The sequence below is a fragment of the Periplaneta americana genome, chromosome 2 (assembly GCF_040183065.1).
Source record: "Periplaneta americana isolate PAMFEO1 chromosome 2, P.americana_PAMFEO1_priV1, whole genome shotgun sequence".
Taxonomy (NCBI): domain Eukaryota; kingdom Metazoa; phylum Arthropoda; class Insecta; order Blattodea; family Blattidae; genus Periplaneta; species Periplaneta americana.
This window is the reverse complement of record NC_091118.1, coordinates 106,451,387-106,477,600: the sequence shown is the minus strand read 5'-3', so window position 1 is coordinate 106,477,600 and position 26,214 is coordinate 106,451,387. Positions and strand designations below refer to the sequence as shown.

Here is a 26,214-nt window from a genome sequence, read left to right as displayed (position 1 = left end):
ACTTCAAATCCATAGATAGAGTCAGCTGCATGAAGGAGCATGTTAGTTATGCAACTCACAATGCTCCCTTCCTTTCCTTCTTCCTGCATTTCAAATAAGTGAAACACATGATGCAACGGTGTCTCCACTTCTTTATCTATGATTAACATTTTTTCAGTTCAGTTGAAATGTTTCGACTATTGCCATCGAACAGTAATAAATTGTCATAAGTGTTACTAAGCGGAAATAATTCGGAATTAACAGTGTATTCGACTGTATTCTTTATAATATCGGTTAACAAATTAGTATGAATGTTCAATATTAACATAAACAATTAAATTTTGAAATTTAAAAGTAACCGTTATCAACATTCAGTTTCAATGATCGTTTTTGTGAAGATCGTCGTCGCAGTGGTGTAGCCTACTTGTAAAGTGATCTGTTATTACGATATAACTATTGATAATGGATGCATTTTTAATAAAGAAAACTTCCCAAAATAAAACTCCAATGAATGGGAACAGAATGATCAATTAGGTAATAGTAGTGGCATTGAAAATTATAACTCATGTTCATCATCACTGCAAGAATCAAATAAGGGTGAGCAAAGCAGTGGAAGGGAAAAGGTAGCGCATAAGGACCGTAGTTTTCAATCATCTTGGACTAAATAATTTCCCGAGTACTATATGAAAAATGAAGAATGTTACTACCTAAAAAAAAAAAATATGCAAGGAAATTTCTTAGGAACAGCAGTTAAAGTTTTTATTCAGAATAACTCCCCCACTATTTAAAAATGTCGGCGCCTACGTTAGGGACATAGGTTTATTGTAGACACAGAATATAATGGTCTGTTCACGAATTATTTTTGTTACGATGAAACATGGCAACAGTGCAAGGAAAAGCTCAGGCAGTCAGTGGTGTGGTTTGCAAAAAGAAAATCTGTAATCACAGGTCAAAGACAATTTAGACGTGTGTTCCAGAATTATCCACCTGATCCGAAATCGATGAGGCAATGTTTCACAACATTTACAGCTGCAAGTAGTGTGCAGAAAGGAGATGGGGAAGTCATGTTTCTGAAGAGAGAGTAGAACAGACGGGAGTTGTCTTCGCTCGTAGTCCGAAAAATCCATCAGTCGGTAATCTAGTGAATTGAATATGCCTAGTATTATTCTACAGTGGAACCTGCACAAACATCTACTTTTATACCTCTGTCCAGCATAAACTGTTCAAGAAATCAAGTTAACCGACAAAGCTCAACAACAACAATTTGCAATATTGAGATCCCAGAGTGCATTAACGAAAATTATGAAATTTTTTAGTCACGTTATACTTTCCGACAAAGAAACTTTCCATTGGTCTGCGACAGTTAACAGGCACAATATCGAAATATGGGTCTCTCAGAACCCACGTATATTTGGACATGTAACATATTCAAGGCAGGTCTAAACTAAATGAATGGTGTGGTCTTAAACACAATTGATAATAATTTGATCTTTCTTTCAATTGAGCCTACAGTCACAGTACCTCGGTACCTAGACATGCTAGAAGAATACGTATTTCTACAGATTGCACACTAACAGTCACGCATAATCTTTCAATAAGATGAGCACCGTCCACGGGAACATCATTATGCGTAAAACACTGGCCAGCATTTTCCTGAACAGTTGGATTGTACGCGACGGTACATGAGCATGGCCTCCTCGTTCTCCCGACATTACACCGTTAGGTTTTTTCTTTGGGACTATATCAAGGACATTGTCAATTGCACCCAGGTGACTGACCTCAACAACTTACGTGATCATATTATGGAAGCAGTAGCAACTATCTCACCAGATAGGGCCTATTTTTCAGAGAACATGGACTTAAACTGAGTATAATTGAGATATTTTTTGTGTTACCAAGTTAGTTGAGTTTAGAATTCTGCTATTGATTGTTTTTGTTGAATCATGTGAGTTGTACTTCCTAATAAATATGAGAAAGTACCTTCGCATTTTTTTTTCCAGAGATGCGAATGAAATCATGAAATTTCGAGGAACACCCGGTACATTATTGGAGGACCATCTAGTATTGTTTAGTCAACTGTCCGAAGACAGATCTGAACCTCATAAGTGATACCAACAAGGCATCACTTATGAGGCAACTAGGCTAGGAGATACTGGGGTAGAGTGGCTAGTTCTTTTCCCCATTATTATTATTATTATTATTATTATTATTATTATTATTATTATTATTATTATATTAATATTAGATCTATTATGGAAAATAATTGATCATTGTTACATACGCCTAAGCATTTTTAGAGAAATATTTGAGAATAATCTCACTATTATCCACAAAATGGTTTCTATGCCCTGACATAAACATAGCAATTAATGGTGTAATAAGGAACGTATTTTATATTCGCTAACTTCAGAATAAAATAAATTAAACTTTGGAAATAATATCATTCAGCAACTACCAATTATATCAAATTAACCATTCTTAAATGTTATACACCGGAATAAAAAAAGGCGTATGTTTATTTTACATTACATACATTTCTGTCAACACATTTTATTTATTTCTTATACACCAGCTTCAACGTTCTTAGATACAAAGTAAATAAAACAAGCAATACACTACCATAATTAGGTATCATTATGATCTCACACAGAGGCACTATCTTAAACCGCTTTTCGATTTTTAAATTTATGAAATGCAAGATTTGCACTCAAACACATAATAAGAAATGATTCATATATCAAACTATCTCATGCAGAGATATCAGACCGAGGGCATTATATAATTTATTTGTTAAACTTTAGGCTGTACACAAACTGTACAAATTTTGTAATCTTTAAAACACATATTTAGAATTTCCAATAATTTTCGCCTATTTGTAAGCATATAAATCATGTCCCTACCAGCATGTGGAATTGATAGAATTTTATGGGTAAACAAGAGCCTTCATTGTATTGTATTGTTTAACTTCGTATTATTTCAGCATCAAGGAATAATATCAGCTTTCAATTCCAAAAGCAGAATTTGAACAATTTACATGCTCCAAACACAGAAGTGTAACTAGATCACGTACGGTTTTACCTACCAGATGTTCATTAAATCTGAAGAAATTTAGGGGAGAGTCGGGTAGTATCGGACATCGGGTAGTATCGGACAGTGCGTTTCTTTCATCTACCACCATATGTTAGTACCTGAATGACATGGTTACGTTTCTCTATGCGACATCTCAGAATCGTAACCATATCAATCAGGTACTATCATCGTGTGGTAGATGAAAGAAACTCACTGTTCGACATTACCCGATGTCCGATACTACCCGACTTTCCCCTACTTCAAAGATGGATACCTAAGTAGTCTATATTTACATTGGCGCATGGCCAGAATCCGATTTTCTCTCAGGACCATATTCACAGACATTCTTAGTGCGGGCTTCCGGCGGATGATCAGCGAACTAACGTATTTCGTATTCATAAACCAGTGTTAGCGATATGATATGATATGATATGATATGATATGATATGATATGATATGATATGATATGATATGATATGATATGATATGATATGATATGATATATGATATGATATGATATGATATGATGTGATATGATATGATATGATATGATATGATATGATATGATATGATATGATATGATATGATATGATATGATATGATATGATATGATATGATATGATATGATATGATATGATATGAATCCTGTACAAGTAATCAGTCGATAGCCGGGGCTAGTTCAGCACGCTCGTAGCGCAGGCTAGCGAAATGTCTATGCATAGCACCCTCAATGTCTGCAGGACACTATTTAGACTATGATACATACAAACAAAAAAGAATGGGTTTGCGCTTTCCAAGAAACTATTTTGAATACTTAAGTATTACGGAGAGCGTAAAAGCGTAAGTTATAGTTTAGGCGATGAATTAAACTAATAAGCACGGATTCAATGTTTTGCAATTTTAAGAAAAGAAGTCTTTAGAAGATTTTTGACAGGTTTTATTGACCAAACTACGGAGTCTTATGTCTGGGTATCAATGAAATAGCAGTGCTATGAAATGAAACTTGTTGATGTTCTTTGATCGGCACTTTGAAAATAACCGGTGGAGAGACGAGAGTATTTTTCTCCTTGCCCATATTATACCTAAATTTGGCCAATATTGTTTAAAATAACCGGTGGAAAGCCGAGCGTATTTTTCTCCTTGCCTATATTATACCTAAACTTGGCTAAAATTGTTGAAAATAACAGGTGGAAAGACGAGAGTATTTTTCTTTTTGCCCATATTAGACCTAAACTTGGCTAAAATTACTTCATGTTGAAGCTTTACTCTAGGGAAGTGTTGTAACACATTATTGTTCACTTCATCGGGTACGCGCATCACGAATTGCAGATATTTACCTGGTCGTCGTGCGGGAAGGGTGCCGCATCAGCTGCAGTGTCGACCCTAATCATTCATCATGGATATGCGGAGTAATACGAGAACATTAAAAGAGCAAATATAGTGTAATATAAAATATTTATCGCTGTGATAATTTTACATGGAAATCTGACGTCAATGGAGAAAATTTAGGGCCTACTGAAGAAATGTATACTGTAAAAATACAATATCTAAGGAGAGTGTAAAAGCATACACGGATTGTTCAAGTAAGAAACGGAACCATACAAGAGTTAAATCGTTATATCCAATTTACTGTCACCATGCAATCTCTCGAACCAGAGGTTCTAATGTTCAAAATAGGCGGATGGCTGTGGATTTCGAAGAGCGATGGAATTCTTAGCTTAGTTTCTTTCGGAAAGGAAGTTAAGTTGCGGGTCCCGTTTCGTAGAGCTGTTCTTTATTGGGCGGGTAAAATTTAACAGCCATTTCTCTCATTCATGCTGAATTTCAATGTTTAATAACTTCAGCAGTTGAAAGAGACCTTAACCCTTTGCAGCATAGTGGTTGTTCAGAAGAACCACAGTTTTCTTTCTTTCCAAATTTTGTGGCACAGATATTCCACCAAGAAACCACCTCTTGAGTATACATAGAGGTGCCATCTGTGTTTTGAAATTCTATGCTGAGTTAAAATGTTGAAAAAAAAATTGATCGAAGCTTTGTTATGATCCATGATATGAAAAACTCAAAAAAATAATTTTTGCTGCAATGGGTTAAATGAAATACTACTGCTCCCAATCGTAATAGAATTAAAAGCATTCCATAAAAAAGAATAAATTACGTTAGTTATAAATTTACATAAATTACTCTATTTTATACATCAATTAATAAGGATATTAATATAGAACGATCAAGAGGAATACCGAATAATATACAAAATATTACTAGGGAAACAGATTTATAATTTAGAAATTGGTCATTATTATGACGATGAATTATGAGAAAGCATACTGTGAGATGAAGAAAAAATAAATGGAAAGTTTTAATTTACTTCGCTTTATTTTCTAATGAAAGCAATATAACTTCTCACTTCAATTTCAACAACCGCAGAGCGGAACTTTTATCGAGATATTGGAAAAATTAGTTCCAGTCAGCGCTGTCCTAAGCATGTAAGAGTTTATATATAATTTTCGACGGAAGTAAATTTTGACGCGCAATGATAGTCTATTATTGCAATGTAAGTACAATGGCGATCGATTTATCATCATCATTTGTATGAACGTCTTGCATTTTTTAAAAGAAATCACTAACGGAATTTTATAATGCTTTATAATCGTATATGATAAGTGTAAAAATACCTAGACATTAATTTTCCAGTTTTGTAAATACAATTATACAAATTAATCTTTTTCCACATCGGTTTGGTTCTTATCCCTTAATATTTGTATTATTATTAATACTTTCCATCGCTGTAGAGTGGCGGTTAGCATGTTTCACCGTGAAACAAGCGGGCCTGGGTTCAAATCCTAATTTGGACTAGTCAACAGGTTGACGTTTTTTCTGAGATTTTCCTTCAACCCATTAAGAACAAACGCTGGGTAACTTTCGGCGCTGGACTCTGGGCTCATTTCGCTGGCATTGTCACCTTCATCTTAACTCAGACGCTAGATAACCATAACAGGTGATAAAGCGTCATAAAATAACCAATTAAAATTCATTAATTAACCCATCGCGAATATCATCCTGTTTATATCTTCTCGTAGTTCTTTTTCATGTACACTTGGTCAAAATGAAAATGAGCAGTGAAAATTTTCTAAGTCCCTTCGGGTGAGCGCGCAGTTCACTACCGTAAACCTCTGTGCGCCGCTTTAGTTAACTCCATAATACAAGGCGCTGATTTGGGCTACCTCCACAGCATGCTTCGAATCGTCGTACAGAAGGTTTTGTTTTGTCCTTTCTTTTATTTTTACAACTCCTTTTAGTGTAATATAATCAAAATAATTTTGCTTATGTTAACTCATGTTACTTACAGATAATTACAAAATTGGTGAAAATTTCTGGTTATAATTCCAGGAAAGCAGGATATATTTTGTCATCAAAATTATGGTTTTCTTCTTGTTTACAATTACTACGTTTAGGTCCTGATGATTACGGATTTAGATTAGTATGATAATCATATTTCCTGTAGCACAACTTGCAAATTAATTATTGCCAATTATTTATTTAACCGTCAACATATTTACTGGATATTCCTTAGGCAATAGAGTGCAAAGTAGAAGGGATTAATAAAATAATTAACACAGCATTTTAATATGAAAGCTCCTAATTGTCGTCTTTAGTGTTACTTCCATCTAGCGTCAAAATTTCTATTAACACGAAAAAAAAAAATAATAAAGCGAAAAGTATTCTAAGGATAAAAAAATTACGAAAACCTGTTATATTTTCACTGATGCATTTAAAAGGCAATAAAAATAAGTTTAGTAAAGTTTAGTAACTCCACGAAGATTTGAACTTTCAACCTCGACTACTAGCTAACGCTTTACCAACTACGCTAAAAGTTTTACTGCAGTCAGAATGGCATTGCAACAAGCAATAGTCGTACTCCGCTTGAGAATCTGTTATATAGTATATAGTGTTTGTGTTACAATATTCACTGTTTAAACACTCTGAACGATTTGTCTTTTAAATCTCGTATATGAATTATTTTCTCGGAAGATTTTAGTGATTAATAGTTGTATTCCCCATTATAACTACTAGAAGAATACACGCAATCTTTTGAACAAAGCCGGGCTGTCCCGAGCGCTCACGGAAATACCCGATTCGAACTTAGTCTCTCAGACGCCGGTCACTTTCATTTTGACCAAGTGAATTGGCTTCATTTCATCCAAGTTTCTAAATAGCTGGTTTTCACATGATCGCTCCTATTATTATCTGTTACTTATCTCAATATTCCCATACAGTGGTTTTTTCTATTTGTCTCATTTTACTCTTATGACACCGATTTCCAACGCAAAGCCCTATTAAAAGCAACTCCGTTACACATTACACTTACTAGTTAACTTCTTAAAAACTTAATTGTGATTTAAGACTGTTGTGGCTTTCAAAACAATGCGAAATTGTAGGTTTTTATATATTTTTTAAATGAAGAAACATCTAAAGTATCAAACTTGCATATGAGTTCCTTCATTACAGAAGACAATTTATTATGAAACTATTCTTCTGAGTATGTTTTCAGAAGCAATCCTTTGGAATCCCATAAGATATTTGCTTAAGTCTACTATATTATAAATAAATGCTTTATTTGCTGGGTCTTACATCTTTTCTGTAAGTCACAATGAAGTCTATTTCCAAGTAGGTAATTAAATTAATTTAGTTGTTAAATTTTTTACATTAAATTTTATAATTTTAGGTTTTCAGACAACAGGCCTGAAGCAGCACAAAATATTGTCTTACATTGTTTGATGCACTTTAAAATTCGACAATAACACAGTCGAAAATTGTAGAATTAGAAGCAGTTGAAACTTAGAAACTCGAATGCTGTTACTCTTCTAACAACGTACGGCGTTTAGGGACATGGAATGACAACTAATAGGCCTATTATGATTTCTTGACCTTGGCATGAGGAGGTAACATGGCCAGCATCATGTCTTGGCAGCCTTTTTATCCCCAGAAAGATCCGGTATTCAATTTTACAGAAGGCAGAGAGCACTCCGGAGTTGTCCTGGAGGATCAGATAACGAGAAAATAACGTCACAAACTGGGTGCGAATCTGAGATCTTCCAGTCGGTTGCTCTACCAACTGAACTATACGATTCTAGACGTTGAGTAAGTTATTCAATAAAAGAATGTGAAAGAGTAACTTTATAGAACTATAATTAGGAACGACATGTGTGAAGCATGTTTTCACTGAGGAGATGTTAGATGAAATTGATCACCAACTAGAGAGACTTTCTACGACATCATCCCGCCGTGTAGTTCAGCAGGTAGGGGTGTCACAGTCTTCAGTGATAAGAGGTACGAAACAATTAAAATTAAAACCTTACAAAATTCGTGTAGTTCAGAGTTTAACGGAACCCGATTATCAGAACAGACTTAGGTTTTGCATGTGGTTCAAATAGTCAGTGTGTATGGACTACTTGACCCAACCTTAAACTTTTATAGTGACGGAGCATAGTTCCACCTCAGTGGTTACGTGAACACTCAAAACAATCGTTACTGAGACAGCCAAAATTCCACACCGTTTACACGAACAACTGCTATATGACAAATTCGAGTCATTTCGAAGAACGGCGAGTTGCTGGACATGTCTTCAGATGTAACCTGCCATATATCACAAGGACTATATTTCGAACATGAATTGTGAATTCGGTAAGTACATCATTACGCAATACTAACGGCAAAAGCGCGGAATGAATCCTCTGTAAATCGTAGCGTTGTTACGTATGAATCAGCCGCCGGGAGTGCGGTTAGGAGTCTATCCTAGCTGGTTCATCCTGTATATAAGAAAGTGCGTGTTTATTCTCACTCTAAAAATAAACTATTGAAATAGGAAATTTTATATTTTGAAACAAACATTTTGAGTTTCGGTGAAGAAGATTTGAAATGGCTGAAGATTTATAATATGATGAAGGATGGTAGAACAGAGAAAAATTCTCTCCGGCACCGGGACTCGTACCCGGGTTTTCAGGTCTACGTGCTGACGCTTCATCCACAAAGCCACACCGAATTGCAGTTCCGATGCCGGATCGAATCCTCTCAGTTTAAGTATTACCTCTCAATTTTCCCTTTATATATAGATACATATATATGCATATAAACATATATAAAGGAAAAATTTATATATACACATATACTGTATATATATATATATATATATATATATATATATATATATATATATATATATATGAAGCCTTACAGATTTTAATAATTATTGTAACTTCGCAACAAACATTTAGTTTTTTGCAATATCTCAGAAAATATGAGAAGGAAATACCATGATAAATATATATGGACAATTTGAAAAGATACCTAACAGATCTAGACGTAAAGTATTTGCGAAATTTATTTAATACAATAAAGTGTCATCGTGTCTCTGAGACTTGTAAGAATAACAATAATATTTATTCAAGAACTGAGTAGTGCAATCCGTTCCGTCATTACTCACAAATTATTGACATTAGATATTTTTAAGAACCGGATTTATGATTATGTGATAAACACAACGAGAACTGAAGCAAGAGATCATCTTTACAAAACAATGCAAAATAAATTATATACCTACATCAATGCCTATGGGCGGAAAATGAATCTCCATATATATGCCAGGAATCGACTCGTGATGATCAATATGTAGCTAGGATAATGTATGTAATATTCCTCGAGTTTCAATGGAAGGTATTAGTAATACTAGTACTAGTAATAATAATAATAATAATAATAATAATAATAATAATAATAATAATAATAATAATAATAACAACAGTGACAATAATAATAATGGGCATCTATAAAATTTGTGACATTGTCGGGAAATGTAAGCAAATGGGAAATCAATACATTGTATTATTTTGAGATCTTCATACTGACTTATTTACAAATGACTTTTAAACAACCCAGAGGTTCATTGCCGCCCTTACATAAGTCCGCCATCGGTCCCTATCCTGAGCAACATTAATCCAGTCCCTAGCATCATATCCCACCTCCCTCAAATCCATTTTAATATTATCCTCCCATCTACGTCTCGGCCCCCCAAAGGTCTTCTTCCCTCCGGCCTCCCAATTAACACTCTATAAGCATTTCTGAATTCGTCTGGATTGAATGTTCATAATTGTCAGGTGAAGAATACAATGCGTGCAGTTCTGCTTTGTGTAACTTTCTCCATTCTCCTGTAACTTCATCCCTCTTATCCCCAAATATTTTCCTAAGCACTTTATTCTCGAACACCCTTAATCTCTGTTCTTCTCTCAAAATTACAGTCCAAGTTTCACAACCATACAAGACAACCGGTAATATAGCCTTTTTATAAATTCTAAGTTTCAACTTTTCGAGAGCTGACTGGACGATAAAACTTTTCAACCGAATAATAATTGACATTTCCCATATTCATTCTGCGTTTCATTTCCTCTCGAGTGTCATTTTATACCTGTAACTGTTGATTCAAGGTACTTGAATTTTTCCATTTTTCCAATGGATAAATCTGCAATTTTTATACATCCATTTCGTATTATGTTCTGATCACGAGACATGATCATATACATTGTTTCTTCTGGGTTTACTTCCAAAGCTATCTCCTTACTTGCTTCAGCTAAAATTCCCGTGTTGTCCCCAGTCATCTGTGAATTTTCTCCTAACATATTCACGTCATCCGCATAAACAAGCAGCTGATGTAACCCGTTCAACTGTAAACCTCCCTGTTTTCCTGACTTTCTAATGGTATTGAACTCTTCATATACGTAATTAAAGAAAAATTGCAGAACATTATATTCCCTGGATTTGTTTCTGAAAAAAATTAACACATCCGGAAATAAATTATCGATACACAACTGATGCTCTAGTACATGTTACAGAAAGTTTCAATTAACATTTTTTTTTTTTTTTTACTTGTTGAGCACTTGATTTGGAAACATTTAATATTACAAAGAATATTCATTTATTTTAAGCTCAACGAACATTAATTTTGTAACAATCTCAAAGACATGGTTCTTAGTCTTTCACAACTTTTTTCTCAGCTAAGAGTTATGCTAAAGTTTTTGTAGTAGGAGTAGTAGTAGTAACAGCAGCAGTACAACTAGCAGCAGTAGCAGGAACAGTAATAATAGTAGCAGTAGTAATAGTAGTATCAGCATAGCAGTAGTGAGAATTATAACCACAATTTCTCTGAAAAAAAACGGGGAATATGGCGAATTCCTTTTATAATAACAATAATTTAAATTCGATTCATTTATTTTTGTAATTTTCACCTTGTAACAAAGTATCACCTAATAATAGGCGGAATATTGATTTCTGTGTTGGTACATGTTACTCTGTAACCAATTTAAATAATGTTTACATCTGAACATAAAAGAAGAGAGACATGGCGTACAACGTGCATCACGATTAAAGTTAGAATGAACTTTTTATCATGTATTATACAAAATTATTACGCTCCGCTTTTAGTCATGTTAAATTTGTGTTTTAAAATTGTTTACCCTCTATCCTATTGTGAACATGAAGCCTACCACTCAAATCTCGTTTGATATGCGGATGTTTTTTTATTCTTTAACATCGCAACAATTAATATTACAACTAGCAAAAACGGAATATGAAACAAGAACATTTGCCGCTTTGTATGTTCCAGTATAAATCGTTCATCACTGTGGAGTAAGGGCCCGCTCACACGGTGCGGGAATTTCTCGAAACGGGCATTTATTCCAGTCGATATTGTGCGGACAGCAGTGGAAACACTGTTAGATTTTTCCCTATATAATTTAAATATCATTATGTAGGGATGAAATCGAATCGTGTGTACAGTTGCCTACTGTCCGCAAGAAATCGATTCGAATAAATGCCCGTTTCGAAAAATTCCCGTACCGTGCGAAAGGGCCCTAACGGTTAGCATGTCTGACCGTAAAACTAGCGGGCACGGGTACAAATCCTGGTTGGGACAAGTTACTTGGTAAAAGTTTTTTCCTGGATTTTCCCTCAACCCATTAGAAGCAAATGCTGGATATCTTTCGGCGCTGGACCCTGGGCTCATTTCGCTAGCATTATAACCTTCATCTCACTCAGACGCTAGATAACCATTCCAGTTGATGAAGCGTCGTAAAATAATTGAATTAAAATATAAATCGAGAGTTATCGGAAGTATGAGAATGTATTACTTATAGTAGAAAAAGCAATTTCGTTTATAGAGAGTAACGAGTCGCTAAGTACAAATCATTATGGTGAGAGTGAAGATAATGAAATGATTATGATGACGCAATGATGATAAAGAAGATGTGAAAATAATTAATTTTCGCAATAATGTTTAAGATATAACAAGACATTTTCGCTTATGTTTTATACCCCTAAATGTAGGCCTAATGATGACAGACGGAGTGGTCATGTGATCAGAGACCCAAAAAATAGAATTTGACATGTTTCTGAAAAATTTAAAGTGGGTAAATTCACAGTGACTATTTCGTTTATATGACGTCATTCCATTTTCGACCTATGAAGTATAATGAAATTTCGAATTCCAACCAATCACAGTGACACTTTGCGATAATTTTTGGAGCTAGATTTATCGCTATCAATTTATTGCATGGTCGTTCTTTTGTTTAGTCGTTGTCGCCAACTGTTTCTCCGTAAATTGATGATCATGAATACATTAAGATGCAACTACACAGTTAAACATTTCTTTCAACTTTAAAGCAATGAATGCGAGTGATATTTAATATTAATTAATTCCATTGCTAGTATTTAAGTAAGGGTTATCCCAATTTTCCCCATTAAATGTTAGTACAAAACCACGATATTTCTTACGCTGGTATATTTTGGTTACAGAAATTAACTAGGCCTAAGCCTTGCTGACTCTATCTTATTCATTATAACAAGTACCTTCGAGTATTTTCACGTTTGCACAGTATGACTTGATAGTCCTACGCTTAAAAACAAGGTGCACTCTTTGCCACCACAGCCGCGTAGTCGCCGTCATCGTCTTCATCGTCATCATTATTATAATCGTTCATTTTTCCATACTCCTGTAATACAGTCTGCGTCAAATTCAATGAGAATTGTATATCCTACCTCTCCACTATGGTCCAGATTATCGTCATCGTATATTTCCTCGCTAAAACCGTATGGTCTATTCCGATAACAAATAAATATTATCTAAGCCTCTGTTATCGTCACCGATATAATCACAATCATTTTCACCAATGTCAACATGAAAGAGAAATGGGAGGAGAAACTTTTTACAGCAAAAGGTATGTGAAAACGCGTCCTTGCAAGGGAGTTTAGGGCTGAGAAAAACAGAATATGTGAACTCAAATTCCGTTGGCCACTTGTCTCACTCCGAGTTACGCCGTTTCACTAAAGGAACATAGAGAATTTTGAAGGGAAAGCCGAAATGGATGTAACATAATAGCTATCACACATGAGGAGGAGCAAAAGCATAACAGAAGAGGAACAGGACGCCGAGAGATGTTAAAAGTGTGCACATTACATGGGACTACCGCAATCCTCGCAAGAGAAAAGTTACGAACACTTACACTGTGCAATTGACAGTCGAGTAAACTCGCCCCAAGTACCGATGGCAATATGCTAAAGCCAAGGCCTCTATTTCGAAGGCTTTAACTTGGAGAGATTCAGAAATTTGTGTGGGGAGGGAGATGTAGGTCCGTCATTTGTCTTAGCATCTTAAGAAAACTACGGAAAATCACAGGCAGGATGAGTTATCTCAATTTAGGAGACTGGCCAATTGGCTCTATTATGACTCTAATAAAATATAGCTCAGTCGACACTGACAAAGGCTGAGTGTATTGTTATTTTAATAGTTCGAGTTTAATTTCACCACGAGGCAGGATTTTGGGTATAAGAATGAGCTCCGTATATTTTATTTCTTATATAGGCCCAAGCGACAATATCTATCTGTTCCAAACACAACTCCTTGTCATCGTCATCGATCAACACCACCACCTCGATCATCGTCGTAGGCCTATACGGGCAGTGCAATGTTGACTATTACCTATTACAGTTTCCTACTACAGCGGCGTACACAAAGGCGTCATACTTTGGACTGGCTGTACGGGATATACTCTACTTCGAGCCCTGACTGGAGAATAAATTGTCTCATGAAAATTCAGCTAATATATAGAAACTGTGTCCATCTAGCATTACTAGGAAAGGGGAGGAACTGCAGTGACTAGCGTAATCCTATTTCTACGGCTTGGAATTAGTCTGCCGATCACACATTATCCATTATCGGTCAGATGATCATCCACAATAGTGAGTAAGTGGGCGTGAGGCCTGCAGTCGTTTGGTAGAACTTTGCTACTTAGAGTTGGTCACAGGATTATCTACTCCTCTTAGTCACCATTATCTTCCATTATCATCAACACTTCGGCACTTTTAAAATTGGCCTACGAGGAATATCATTTATTATAAATTATTTCCACATTCAGTCACTATCCCTCTCCGATTAGATTACTGAAAGTATTATCCGCTATTCATTTCGATTCTTTAACATTCATCTCTTTCCAAAAATCTAGAATAAGTTAAGAAATAATTCTTCTTTCAGACTTTTGAATATATTCTTACCGGTGTCATCATCCGGTTTTTTACTCAAACATACTTAATTGCTCACACATACATATAGCTTATCTCTCTATTAAAAATTTAAATTTTTTGGAGATGTTGTTTATTGACATTTCTGGCTTTGAGCCAGAGACCGATTTAGGGTCTTATACGCGCAGGATGCCCTCTCCAGCCATTGTACATAAATAACCATATAAATATATTTACACATATGAAACTATTTCTGGCATAAGTGCCAGTAGGTGCGTGAGTGCAGTGACTGATTCCTTTTATTTTGTGTAGGCGTGATTTGTTAATTTGCTATATTTGTAGGGGACTAGTTAGTATTAATATAATATACATATGGTACATATCAGGAATGGAGAACGGGAGAAGAGTTCGGGGTACAAGATATCACCTGACAGACAAAGTTAATGTATTATTATGGGGAGATTAAGAGGAAAGAAATAATTTGGGAAGAATGAAAAATGCTGGGTTTGCAGTTAAAGACCTGCTCTTGGGCAGAACACTGTGTATGCATGCATGCATACATACATACATACATACATATGAACGTACATACATATTTTTTGTTGAGATTTTAAAGTTTCCTCTTCCGGTGGCAGAAGCGTCTGAATGGTTATGGAGAATTTCATGGGGTAGAGTTATTTTATTTATTTGCCTCTCTGTCGCTGTCGTGTGTCCTCTCAGACAGTATTCAAATTTCCAACACGTGTTTGCGGTTTTGTTTGTAGTATCTCTGTACATATAGCAGTGTCTCCCAATCTCGGCGGCACCACCAGATCTTTTTTGGGTTTACAGAGGAATTAAAGGGTTTTTACGTTTTTATCGACATTACAGGAATATTTTTGTGTTGGTAATAATATTCAGCAAAATATTTAACATAAAAACTTGCTTTCATTTCAATATTTATGTTATGTAATTTTGGAAGTAGATTTAATTCAATATGTTCATTACTATTTGACATAGGTTATGCAAGACTGTATGTATTACTCACAATAATGAAGTTAAGCTACGAAAAAAAAGCCATTATTTTATGATCAGTCTTATTTTTAATGAGAATGTATTGCCAATTTGGCAACACTGACCAGAAGTAAAGACAAATTTGGGACTTCTGATAAGTTGTAAAATTATATTTATCATTGTACTTTGTTTTTAACGAAATTGTATGAATTTATTTTCATATTTTATTTATATTTTGTTCTTAGTCTGAAAAATTAAACATTATCTCTCTTGTTACCGTAACAGACGTATTCTATAGGACCAAAAAATTAATCTTTACGTACATTATTATCTCTGATTTCAGCATGTTTATTACATTCAATTTGGAGGGGCTAGATTAAGAAATGTGAGAAACACTGATATAGAACATGATTTTCTACCACATATAAGAAAAATATGCCTACTTAAGATTCGATACGCTGCAGACACTATATTAGCTTATAGGAACTCCAAGACAACCGTCTAAATATTAAACTTTCTTAACTATAATAATAATAATAATAATAATAATAATAATAATAATAACAATAATAATAATAATAATAATAATAATAATAATAATAATAATAATAATTTAGAAGTCTAATCCGACACGTACTTGACATATCGTCGTTGTTCCTGCAGTAACTCCTATGTGCAGAATATAACATTTTTGAGTAGAATGAAAAACACATTTATTCATCCTATGACAGCCGTACATAGGAGACTGTGAATTCTTACATTTTTTTAAACTAAGAAATATGATTACATATAGGAGATTTTATTATTTGTTGTATCACTATTTAAGTTATTTAATAGAGCAAAAATCTGAAGATCGATAAATATGTCACATAGGAGTTATTGCAGGAAGAACGACGAAATTCTGGTAATATGGAAATTAAAACAAATTACATATTGCATTCATCGCCGTACACCCCATATGCAATAGTTAACGGTATTTTGAAATTACCATTCGAATTTCGGATGGGACATGTATGTTTGTCCACTGTCATCCTGATTTGTCTTACGTGGAGGTCAGTTATTGTCTCTTTTTTTCGTCGAAAGTCAGATATCGAAAAGTGAAAATATGAATTAGACAATGGCTGTAAACGTCATATATAAAACTTTTTTTTTTTCATATTTCAAGTTAGTTGCATTCTCGTAAAGGACTGTTAGAAAATAATAATGTACATATTTTGAACACAAAATACTTATGATCGTGTATTTATGTTTACAATTCTTTTAATCGTACAATTACATACAACAGTTTAGCATGAAGCAGTTACAGGATATTACTAAAATTATTTGAAGGAGCTTCTCATCAAAGAGGATATTATTTCGATACCGGGAAATTCCTGGTATTGCGGGACGAGTTTTCTCCGAACGCTGCTCACTATCTTGTAATTCTCATGTAATCACTGCAAATTAGCCTATGTTTCATGATAGCATCGCCTCTGAAGGGTTGTAAATATTGAAGAAGATCTTAACTAAAGAACTGTAATTTCATATAAAGAAATTTTAATCGTAACAAACAAAACTTTTACTGACGTATATCGTTTCTCTATTATGATAGATAGAAGTCAGAAATAAGGGCTGATAAATTTCGGTGAAACTTATTGCGTGATAAAGCGATTGTCGAATAGATTTTTACCGATTATTTCGGAAAATCTTTTCTTGTTTACGATACCGTTTCTGGATAATGTGGTTGTTTCAAATTAACTTTAAGATAATGTATTTCAATTATACACTTTAATAATGCGTAAGCGAATTGCTCACCTAACTTTATAGTGTAGTCTATTCCGATATAAAATGAATCTATTCTGATAGAAGTAAAAAATAAGAGCCGATAAATTTCGGTGAAACTTATTGCGTGATAAAGCGATTGTCGAATAGATTTTTACCGATTATTTCGGAAAATCTTGTCTTGTTTACGATACCGTTTCTGGATAATGTGGTTGTTTCAAATTAACTTTAAGATAATGTATTTCAATTAAACACTTTAATAATGCGTAAGCGAATTGCTCTCCTAACTTTATAGCGTAGTCTATTCCGATATAAAATGACTACTGAAACTTTAATTGTTATATATAGGATATTGAGATAACAAGATTAAATATTATTTGATACTGTTAAAATTTGAACGTGTGAGAACTTTGAACACAAATACCAAATTTTGCCTGCTGATCCAGAATTGAGCTTTGACATGGGTTCGATTCCCGCTTGGACTGATTACCTGGTTTAAGTCTTTTACCAGATTTTGCCCAACTGTAAAGCAAATTTAAGGTAATTAATGGCGAATCCTCGGCCTCATCTCGCCGAATATTATTTCGCTATCATCAATTCCACCAACGCTAGATAAACTAGTATTTGATACAGCGTCGTTAAATAAACAACTAAAAAGTCAAATTCCATGAGATTCACATTACATAAATATAAATGTAGAGATGTAGAGACGTCTGACAGGCAAAAAAAGAAAAGGATATCCTGGCAATGTATCGTCTAAATACGAGGCATGAAATACTTGCAAAACACCTTCATCGGTTTGGAATCCTACCAAATCCATCCTGAATGTTTTATAGCCTTGGAGAAAAATGGGCGGATAACATTTTGAGAGTACCGTGTGGCCAACTTAGAAAGCTGATCTACAACAGGACGATAATTGAAGGATCGACACCGGGTGAAGGTAGTGTTCAATTACACACCGTTTAAAATATGTAGTACACAATTGTAAATGAGCATCTGAATTTTTAACTATTTTCTTCTGGAGATAGAGTAAAAATGCATATTTTATAAACATTGATAATATTTCATGCATTGTCACAATCTTTAGACATGCTTTACATTTGCATTGTTGCTATAAATTACAAAATAATCTCATTAAATTTAATTTTAATTAATTTTAATGTCTTGTTTACTTCCATTTATTGCAGTGACTGCTTAGAAAATTACAGAACACTACACTACATGCCTCGTTATGCTTAGTGGTGAATTTCCCGCTTTTAGCTTCATCTTTTATTTCACAGAAAGCGAAACTTCTGTATCGGGTTACGGTTTTGTTGACAATACTCGCTTTCATATTACAATTACAATAATAGAATAACGCAGCGTTTAACGGAAGTGATTTGGACCTTGTATTCTCTTAATTTGGATAATAACTATACGAGTTTGAAGATAGACAGTAGTGCCAACTGCTGTAAATGCGCTGAAGATTAACTTTGGGGATTGTTTACTTTCTAAATCAAATATTTCAATACTTAATCATTCAAAAATACTTTCAGTAGAAGTTTCGAGAAGAATTATAACATTTCTATGAATGTCTATCTATAATTACCTAAGTTTATATACTTTATTTCACTTCAAAGAAGGAAATTTACGAAAATAATAGTAGCGTTTGCAATTTTAAGAACGTTTTCAAGCAAACTGTATCAGTGAGAATGTTTGCAACAGATAATTTATATTCACACATCACTATTATTTTTTGTATTTCAGCATTAATCTTTCAGAACTTAATAAAACGTTCGAATTTTTTTTATCTACATCTTCTAAACTAAGTGTTTTAATATATGAACATATTGCGGCGCTACTGTCATTTAATCATTTTTATTTTCTTTAATACCATAAAATCGTGAAAGTCTTTTGCTATTAGCAAGCTAAGTTATTCCATGTTTACCTCGGCCTATATCATAACTTTTCCGTTTCCGTATTTTAGGGGAAGAAAATATCATTACTCGTCTTTTCTTTGGCATATATCCATAGCTATAAATGTGTTCGGAAAACACGTTTCGAATAATAATATATTACGATCAAGTGAAGAGAGAGAATCCGAAAATCGTGTTTTCATTAAAATTTACAGCGATTGAAATAGTACAAAATACTTTATGATAGGAACACACAAATTTATGGTAACTACGACAGCTTTTCGTATTATTAGTCGCCAGCGATTAGCACCGCTTGTTATATAAAAATGTATATTTTACGAATTTTGAACTTAGGGAAATCTTAATTTTTAATCGTACTTCTTTGAAGAGAAACAGATATTAACACAGATAAAAATTACGTAATTAGTAACTAATGCAATGTCTTTTACAGTAAATATTTAATTGATCGTAAAAGCTTAAGTAAGTAAACAATGATTATGTAGTTTTGTTGTCAGCGATTCTGTTATCATCATTACTGAAATAAATGGCGAAAGTTACATCACATTCGCTCTATTGGACTAATACAACGTTGGCTTATTTTTAATGAGGAAAATATATTTATTGATTGTACGAGTACTCCACGTGATTAAAGGAGTTCATAATACAATTGTATAACATTTTCTAAGAAATTCTTACCAAATGACTATTAATTTAAATTTAAAAACTAGAAAATGAAGCGTCGTTATAATTATTCAATTACCGTAAATTAAATTTTTCACGTGCTTATCAGCAAATTTTTCTGCATATGGCGATGTTATGACATAGTTTACACGATTCTTCAAATTAAATATGAAAAGTTATGAAGTAATATTATAGAAATAATATGACTTGTACATGTTGAACTAAAGGTGACTTAAGACACATTTCTCCCTTGTGTTATATAGTTGATTAAGACATAATATGTATGAATATTAGGCGTTAAGGATCTATACATATTTGCAGAGGCTTGCTTTTGTTAGTGTAAATATATTTTGTCATACTGTGTAAGCCTACTATGATTAATTTTAAATACTTCTATATTTGAACGCCATAATAGAAATAACAATTTCTTAAGTAATGTAGATTTTTGTGGTAGTAAATATTACCAGACTATGTCTTACAATATTTTACTACTAATTTCCATTGAAAAATTTGCTTACAACAATGAAAACATCACATTTACTCTAAGATGATTGTAACTCACCCTATTCTTTTAATAAGGTACATTACTTGGAAAAATTACAAGAACATTTTAATATTATTACCAGATACTGTTATAACTTTTGCTGCCTTCAAGATGTATTATTCAGACGCATCTATACAAGGAACATATCCTGAACTTATCAACCAGAGAAAGATATGGATTTGTAGGTTACATTTTATGATCTGTATATAAAAAGGAATATCCAGTCTTTAGCGACTCTCATTCTTACTAAATACGTCATGAAAAACAACGAGTATAATATCGCGGATAGCAGGAGACTTATCTCTGTCTTCCATGCTTCTTAAGGCACATGGGTTCTGCAATTTAAATATATTTACAGAATGAGTCTACGCTGTACAGGATAGAGTTCTTCGAATTTTAACACCCTATTATGTATATTAATATTGAATTATAATTGAAAACATATACTCAGATTTAAGATTTTAATCTTTGAACTAAAAAGATGACGTTTACTATGTACTGTGTATACAGTTTAATTTCACGAATAAATATTGTTCTTAATTGGTATATAATCGTACTACAAATGTCTTAGCACTAGTATCAGAATTAATATCTTTATGTTATACTTGATAGTAATTGTGAATAAATTAATTATTTTGGCTCTTATGTAGGTGAACCAATCATGTAAGACTCCATTTCCTTTAAAAAGAATCCATAACAACATTGAAAATAATGCCGCGTCCTCTCTACGATTAATACAGAATTTTCTCCACCTTCATTTATTAAGGTACGTGGCTAATCCATATTTTTACCTGCATAAAATAGTAAGAAATTAATGTAAAGTTGTTACGTTTTTGTCAGTGTTAGGTGTATGTACTCATTAATTTAGTTCAGCTCTCAGGCATGATATCAATATTTTCTTTAGAGCTGTAACAGCCTTAATTAAGATTGTATTGCTTTCGTGAATACAACTTTTTCATTACTAATTTCAACTACAAAAACATAATTGAACAAAAAATAACTTCTGGACTTAGAATCGCAGCATACTTTATACTATATGTGTCCAAATTTTTATGCACTAAAAAATATATCTTCAAATTTAGAGATTCAGTCCGTTACGATGAGAAATCCCTGTCGTTCTGCTAATGCTAAACGAGGAGGAGGAAATCTGCCGCGTCCTACCTGACTTGTTACCCGCGGCGTTGTGGTTGAGAGGTGCGAGCTTGCCGTTGGGTTCTCCGACTCCTGGCGCCGCGACGGCTCCTCCACCGCCTCCGCCGCCGCCCGCCGCGAACTTTGCCTGCGCCACGGGGATGGGTCCCGGGTTGGTCATAGTGGTCATGGTGGCTGCCGGCATCATCAGCGTCGACATCGCTAACATCGGGACTGCGGCAGGCGGGGACCTCGCTCCAAGCGTCACCGGCAAGTAGGGCAACAGGCTTGCGGGCATTCAGCTGCGCTCTTCGGCCGAACAAGCGGTTTCCGTCAAGATCACAGTAAAATAATCTTCTCTCTCAAATATATACTTCAAAAACGATACATAATCTTCCTCTCTCTAGAATAAATATATCGATCTGCTACCGAAAATAGATCATATGTCGAAATATTTCACTTTAAAAATTCTCCCTTCCTTAACTCTCGCAGTTGTCTTGATGTTCTCTTTTGTCTTGCAGCGAATGCGGACCCGAAAATCACCTCGGAAACAAAACAAGAAAAAAACAATTGCCGTCCGATCACTCCAAGTCCTTGTGCAGTTTATGATATGCCACAGTTGCCCCAGCAACAACAAACAACTTCAACAGCAAAAAACAAGGTAACAAAACACGCACTTGACGACGGATTTCAACAACTGTGTACCCACGGCTTCTGTCCTGATACACGCCTGTTCGGTCTCATGCCGTGCACTGCTGGTTGCAGAACTTGCGGGAGCTGCAGAAGGGTGAATAGGGGACAGCCTCTCACGTCGACGGCTGCCACGACTCTGCCGACGCAGAAGGACGCTAAGCGTCGAGACGTTGCAAGGGGGGAGGTTCGGTTGCCGGGGGTGCACGAAGGGGTGGCGGGAATACCCGAATGCGGGGTTAACGGAGGGGGTTTATAAACACGGAGTGGGGGGATGTGCCCTCAGTCTGGCTAGCGGCATAGAGATGCCAACATCGCTACTGTTTCCCTCCATTATTTGCGGCCCAGCCGTAGCTCAGTCAGAGCACGATTTAAACAAAGGCACCGGGTTCGGAAACCCGACAGATTCTGAGTCTTGATATCTTTAACCCTATTCATCCTATTATTTCGATTTCTCCTACCGTTTCCATTACACTACTGACCTATTGTAACATTATCACACCAGAATATGAAATTGTATATATGCCTACTTAAAATAAACATATATTTTATAATTTTATATTACTATAGCTAAGCCACCTAATGTATTCCCATGAAAGCCATCAGTGTTCCATTTGACATAGTTACCACACCGAATACAAATTTCTGAACAGGTTACTTTGTAGGAATCTGTTTCCTGTGCCATCGATCTACAGCAAAATTGTTGTTTCACATTCTGAATGTCCAATAGTGACATATTCTTTGATTATCTTTAGCGCATTCCTACCTCAGTCCCTTCACAATTTCTCATCAGGGGCACAAATGCTCTAATACTGTTGTTAAACAGGCTTTTGAGCACATTCTCTCCGAATAATTTTTCTTTCCTCAATCGAATTTCACCAGCGATTTGTTACAACTTCATGATAATTTATGTACTTATTAATAAAATATTATTTTATAATTATTGTTGGCTCATCTACCTAACGGTTTGTGAGCAACGGAACCGAGGTTCGTTTTCTTGTACGGAGATACAAAATATTATAAATATTTTCGATGGGTACGGCGTTTTTCTTTTTCATCTATTAGCCTATAACATCACCCTACCTCAATCTGCAATTCTCTATAATGTGTAGTAAAATATTTTATAATTTACCGTTCACAACCATGAGTATTACATGCTTCTTATTTAAAAAATGCTGTGAAATCTGTGGTCCTTTCCTATCGCACATACTTAACATCCAATTTAAATAATGGGCCAAAATTATTGACACTAGCTGTTGTAATCTCAAAGTGACCACCTCATTCACTTGAAAATACAGACCAGTCTCGACTCGAAAAACTTCCTGTAATCATGTTATAGCGCGATACTTTCCAGTTAAAAATAAAATAAATTCATCTCAGCACTAATATAATGTACGGCAGATAAGTTTATTCAATAGGCTGACACCTATCTTTTGAACGAGAGATTAGACCGTTTTCTCCTACTCCGATTTTTCTGAACTGTAACATATGTAGAAAATAATATTGTTTACCATCTAACGTTCCATCAACATATAGAACATATACGATTATTTAAGTAATAAGTAACATCTCTGCACCAAAATTTCATTGCTATTATAATTATAAATTATATTACTGTTCTTTCCTTTTCTCTCTATTGTCTTTCTTTCCTTCTTGTATTAGCTTTATAACTCTGTATGTATGTATGTATGTATGTATGTATGTATGTATGTATGTATGTATGTATGTATGTATGTATGTATGTATGTATGTATGTATGTATGTAGGGGAGAGTCGGGTAGTATCGGACAGCGGGTAATATCGGACAGTGAGTTTCTTTCATCTACCACATGATGATAGTACCTGATTGACATGGTTACGTTTCTGTGATGTCGCATAGAGAAACGTAACCATGTCATTCAGGTACTACCATATGGTGGTAGATGAAAGAAACGCACTGTCCGATATTACCCGATGTCCGATACTACCCGACTCTCCCCTATGTATGTATGTATGTATGTATGTATGTATGTATGTATGTATGTATGTATGTGTACGTACGTAAGTCTTTCACTGCAAACTCAGCATTCTCCAATCTTTCCATTTTCTGTCTTCCTCTTGATCTCCGCATATGATCCACATATCTTAATGTCGTCTAACAACTGATATCTTCTTCTGTCTCGAACTCTTCTCCCTTCACCATTCCTTCCAGTGCATCCTTCAGTAGGCAGTTTCTTCTCAGCCAGTGACCCAACCAATTCCTTTTTCTCTTTCCGATCAGTTTCAGCATCATTCTTTCTTCATCCACTCTTTCCAACACAACTTCATTTCTTATTATTATTATTATTATTATTATTATTATTATTATTATTATTATTATGTACCGACGTACATATGATATTTCCATGCAGATATTCTGCGTCATCATATGATGAAAGTTGAGTGGAACAGAGAAAAATTCTCTCCGGCACCGGGATTTGAACCCGTGTTTTCAGCTCTACGTGCTGACGCTCTATCCACTAAGCCACACCGGACTCCCATTCCGATGTCGGATCGAATCCTCTCAGTTTAAGTTCCACCTCTTGGGTTCCCTCTAGTGGCCTACCCTCATGCACTGCGTCATAGATTTATGACAGTGGCACAATGTCCACATAGGCCTATGTGCAGAGGTACACTCGTTATGAGTGACTAAGTGGCCGGGATCCGACGGAATAAGCGCCGTCTTAAATCACAAAGTGATTATTTTTCGCATATCATATATTATGATGTACCGAAGTACATATGATATTTCCATGCAGAGGGAACCCAAGAGTGTGGAACTTAAACTGAGAGGATTCGATCCGACATCGGGATGGGAATCCGGTGTGGCTTAGTGGATAGAGCGTCAGCACGTAGAGCTGAAAACCCAGGTTCAAATCCCGGTGCCGGAGAGAATTTTTCTCTGTTCCACTCAACTTTCTTCATTTCTTATTCTGTCTGTCCACTTCACACGCTCCATTTTGTATATAGGACTAATTATTTCTACTTTGCATGGCAATTTTTAACAAAATTTTCCCTCCCCTCGCCAAAATAATTTACTGTCAGTGAAGAGGAAATTTTTAAAATGAATATCATTCACTAGTTGCTAACCCCCTTCTCAAAATTGATGAATCTTCACAAAAGGTTTTACGAGAGTTTGAATGACGGTAGGCCTATAGCTGAAAACTAGAAGAAAGAATATACGTCAAATCTCGTTGTAGGTAAAGGCAGTCCCTTTACACGCCACGTAGGCGCATGCGAGGAAGATTGTATAGATGCACGCTTTCATAATGTTGACACCACAATGAGGTGGTATGGTCAGCGCCACTTCTCGAATGCTATTCAATTTGACGGAATGCTGATTGAAAATTTGGCAACGAGGAAAATTCCACTACCACTCGAGATCGAACCTGTAATCTTTCAGTTCATAGTATGTTCTATCAACTAAGTTATCCGGCCGTGAGAATATTATAAACCATAGATGTGTTTTAAAGTTAATATCTACTTGGTGTTATGTGAATTTAACATTGGAAAATATTACGAAATAAAAATAATTGTTTTACTTGAATTTGTTTAAATTAATTACGTACTTCACCTGAAACCGTACAATTTATGGAATTTAAATGAAATGTCTTACTTAGAAAATAAAAAAATTCCAATTGTGCACAATTTTTATGTTGGTAAATGATTAATTATTTCATCTACTCATACAAATTGTTAAAAAAATTCAGTATTTTAAGTTGGTAGTAATCACTAAAACAAGGAAAAGAGTTTAATAAACATGGGTCCTAAAATTATCATATTCCGAGATATGAGTGCTTGTTCATCAACATTACAGGAGATATTCAATGTGATCTCTATTAATAATACACTATATAGGCCTAACGAGGGAAAATCTAATAAACATGACTC

The 26,214-nt window shown here is 34.7% G+C and overlaps 1 protein-coding gene across 6 annotated transcripts in view; it reads right to left on the bottom strand.

Annotated features, from left to right (window-relative positions):
- Positions 1–22,432, bottom strand: part of LOC138694481 (cytotoxic granule associated RNA binding protein TIA1-like) — a 1,343,307-nt gene extending 1,320,875 nt beyond the window's left edge. For all 6 annotated transcript variants that reach the window (XM_069818236.1, XM_069818239.1, XM_069818240.1 and 3 more), the window contains exon 1: positions 21,646–22,432. In XM_069818236.1, coding sequence (XP_069674337.1) covers positions 21,646–21,913 — 268 coding nt within the window. In that variant the 5' untranslated portion in view covers positions 21,914–22,432. The remainder of the gene's footprint in view (positions 1–21,645) is intronic.
- Between the last annotated feature and the right edge of the window lie 3,782 nt (positions 22,433–26,214).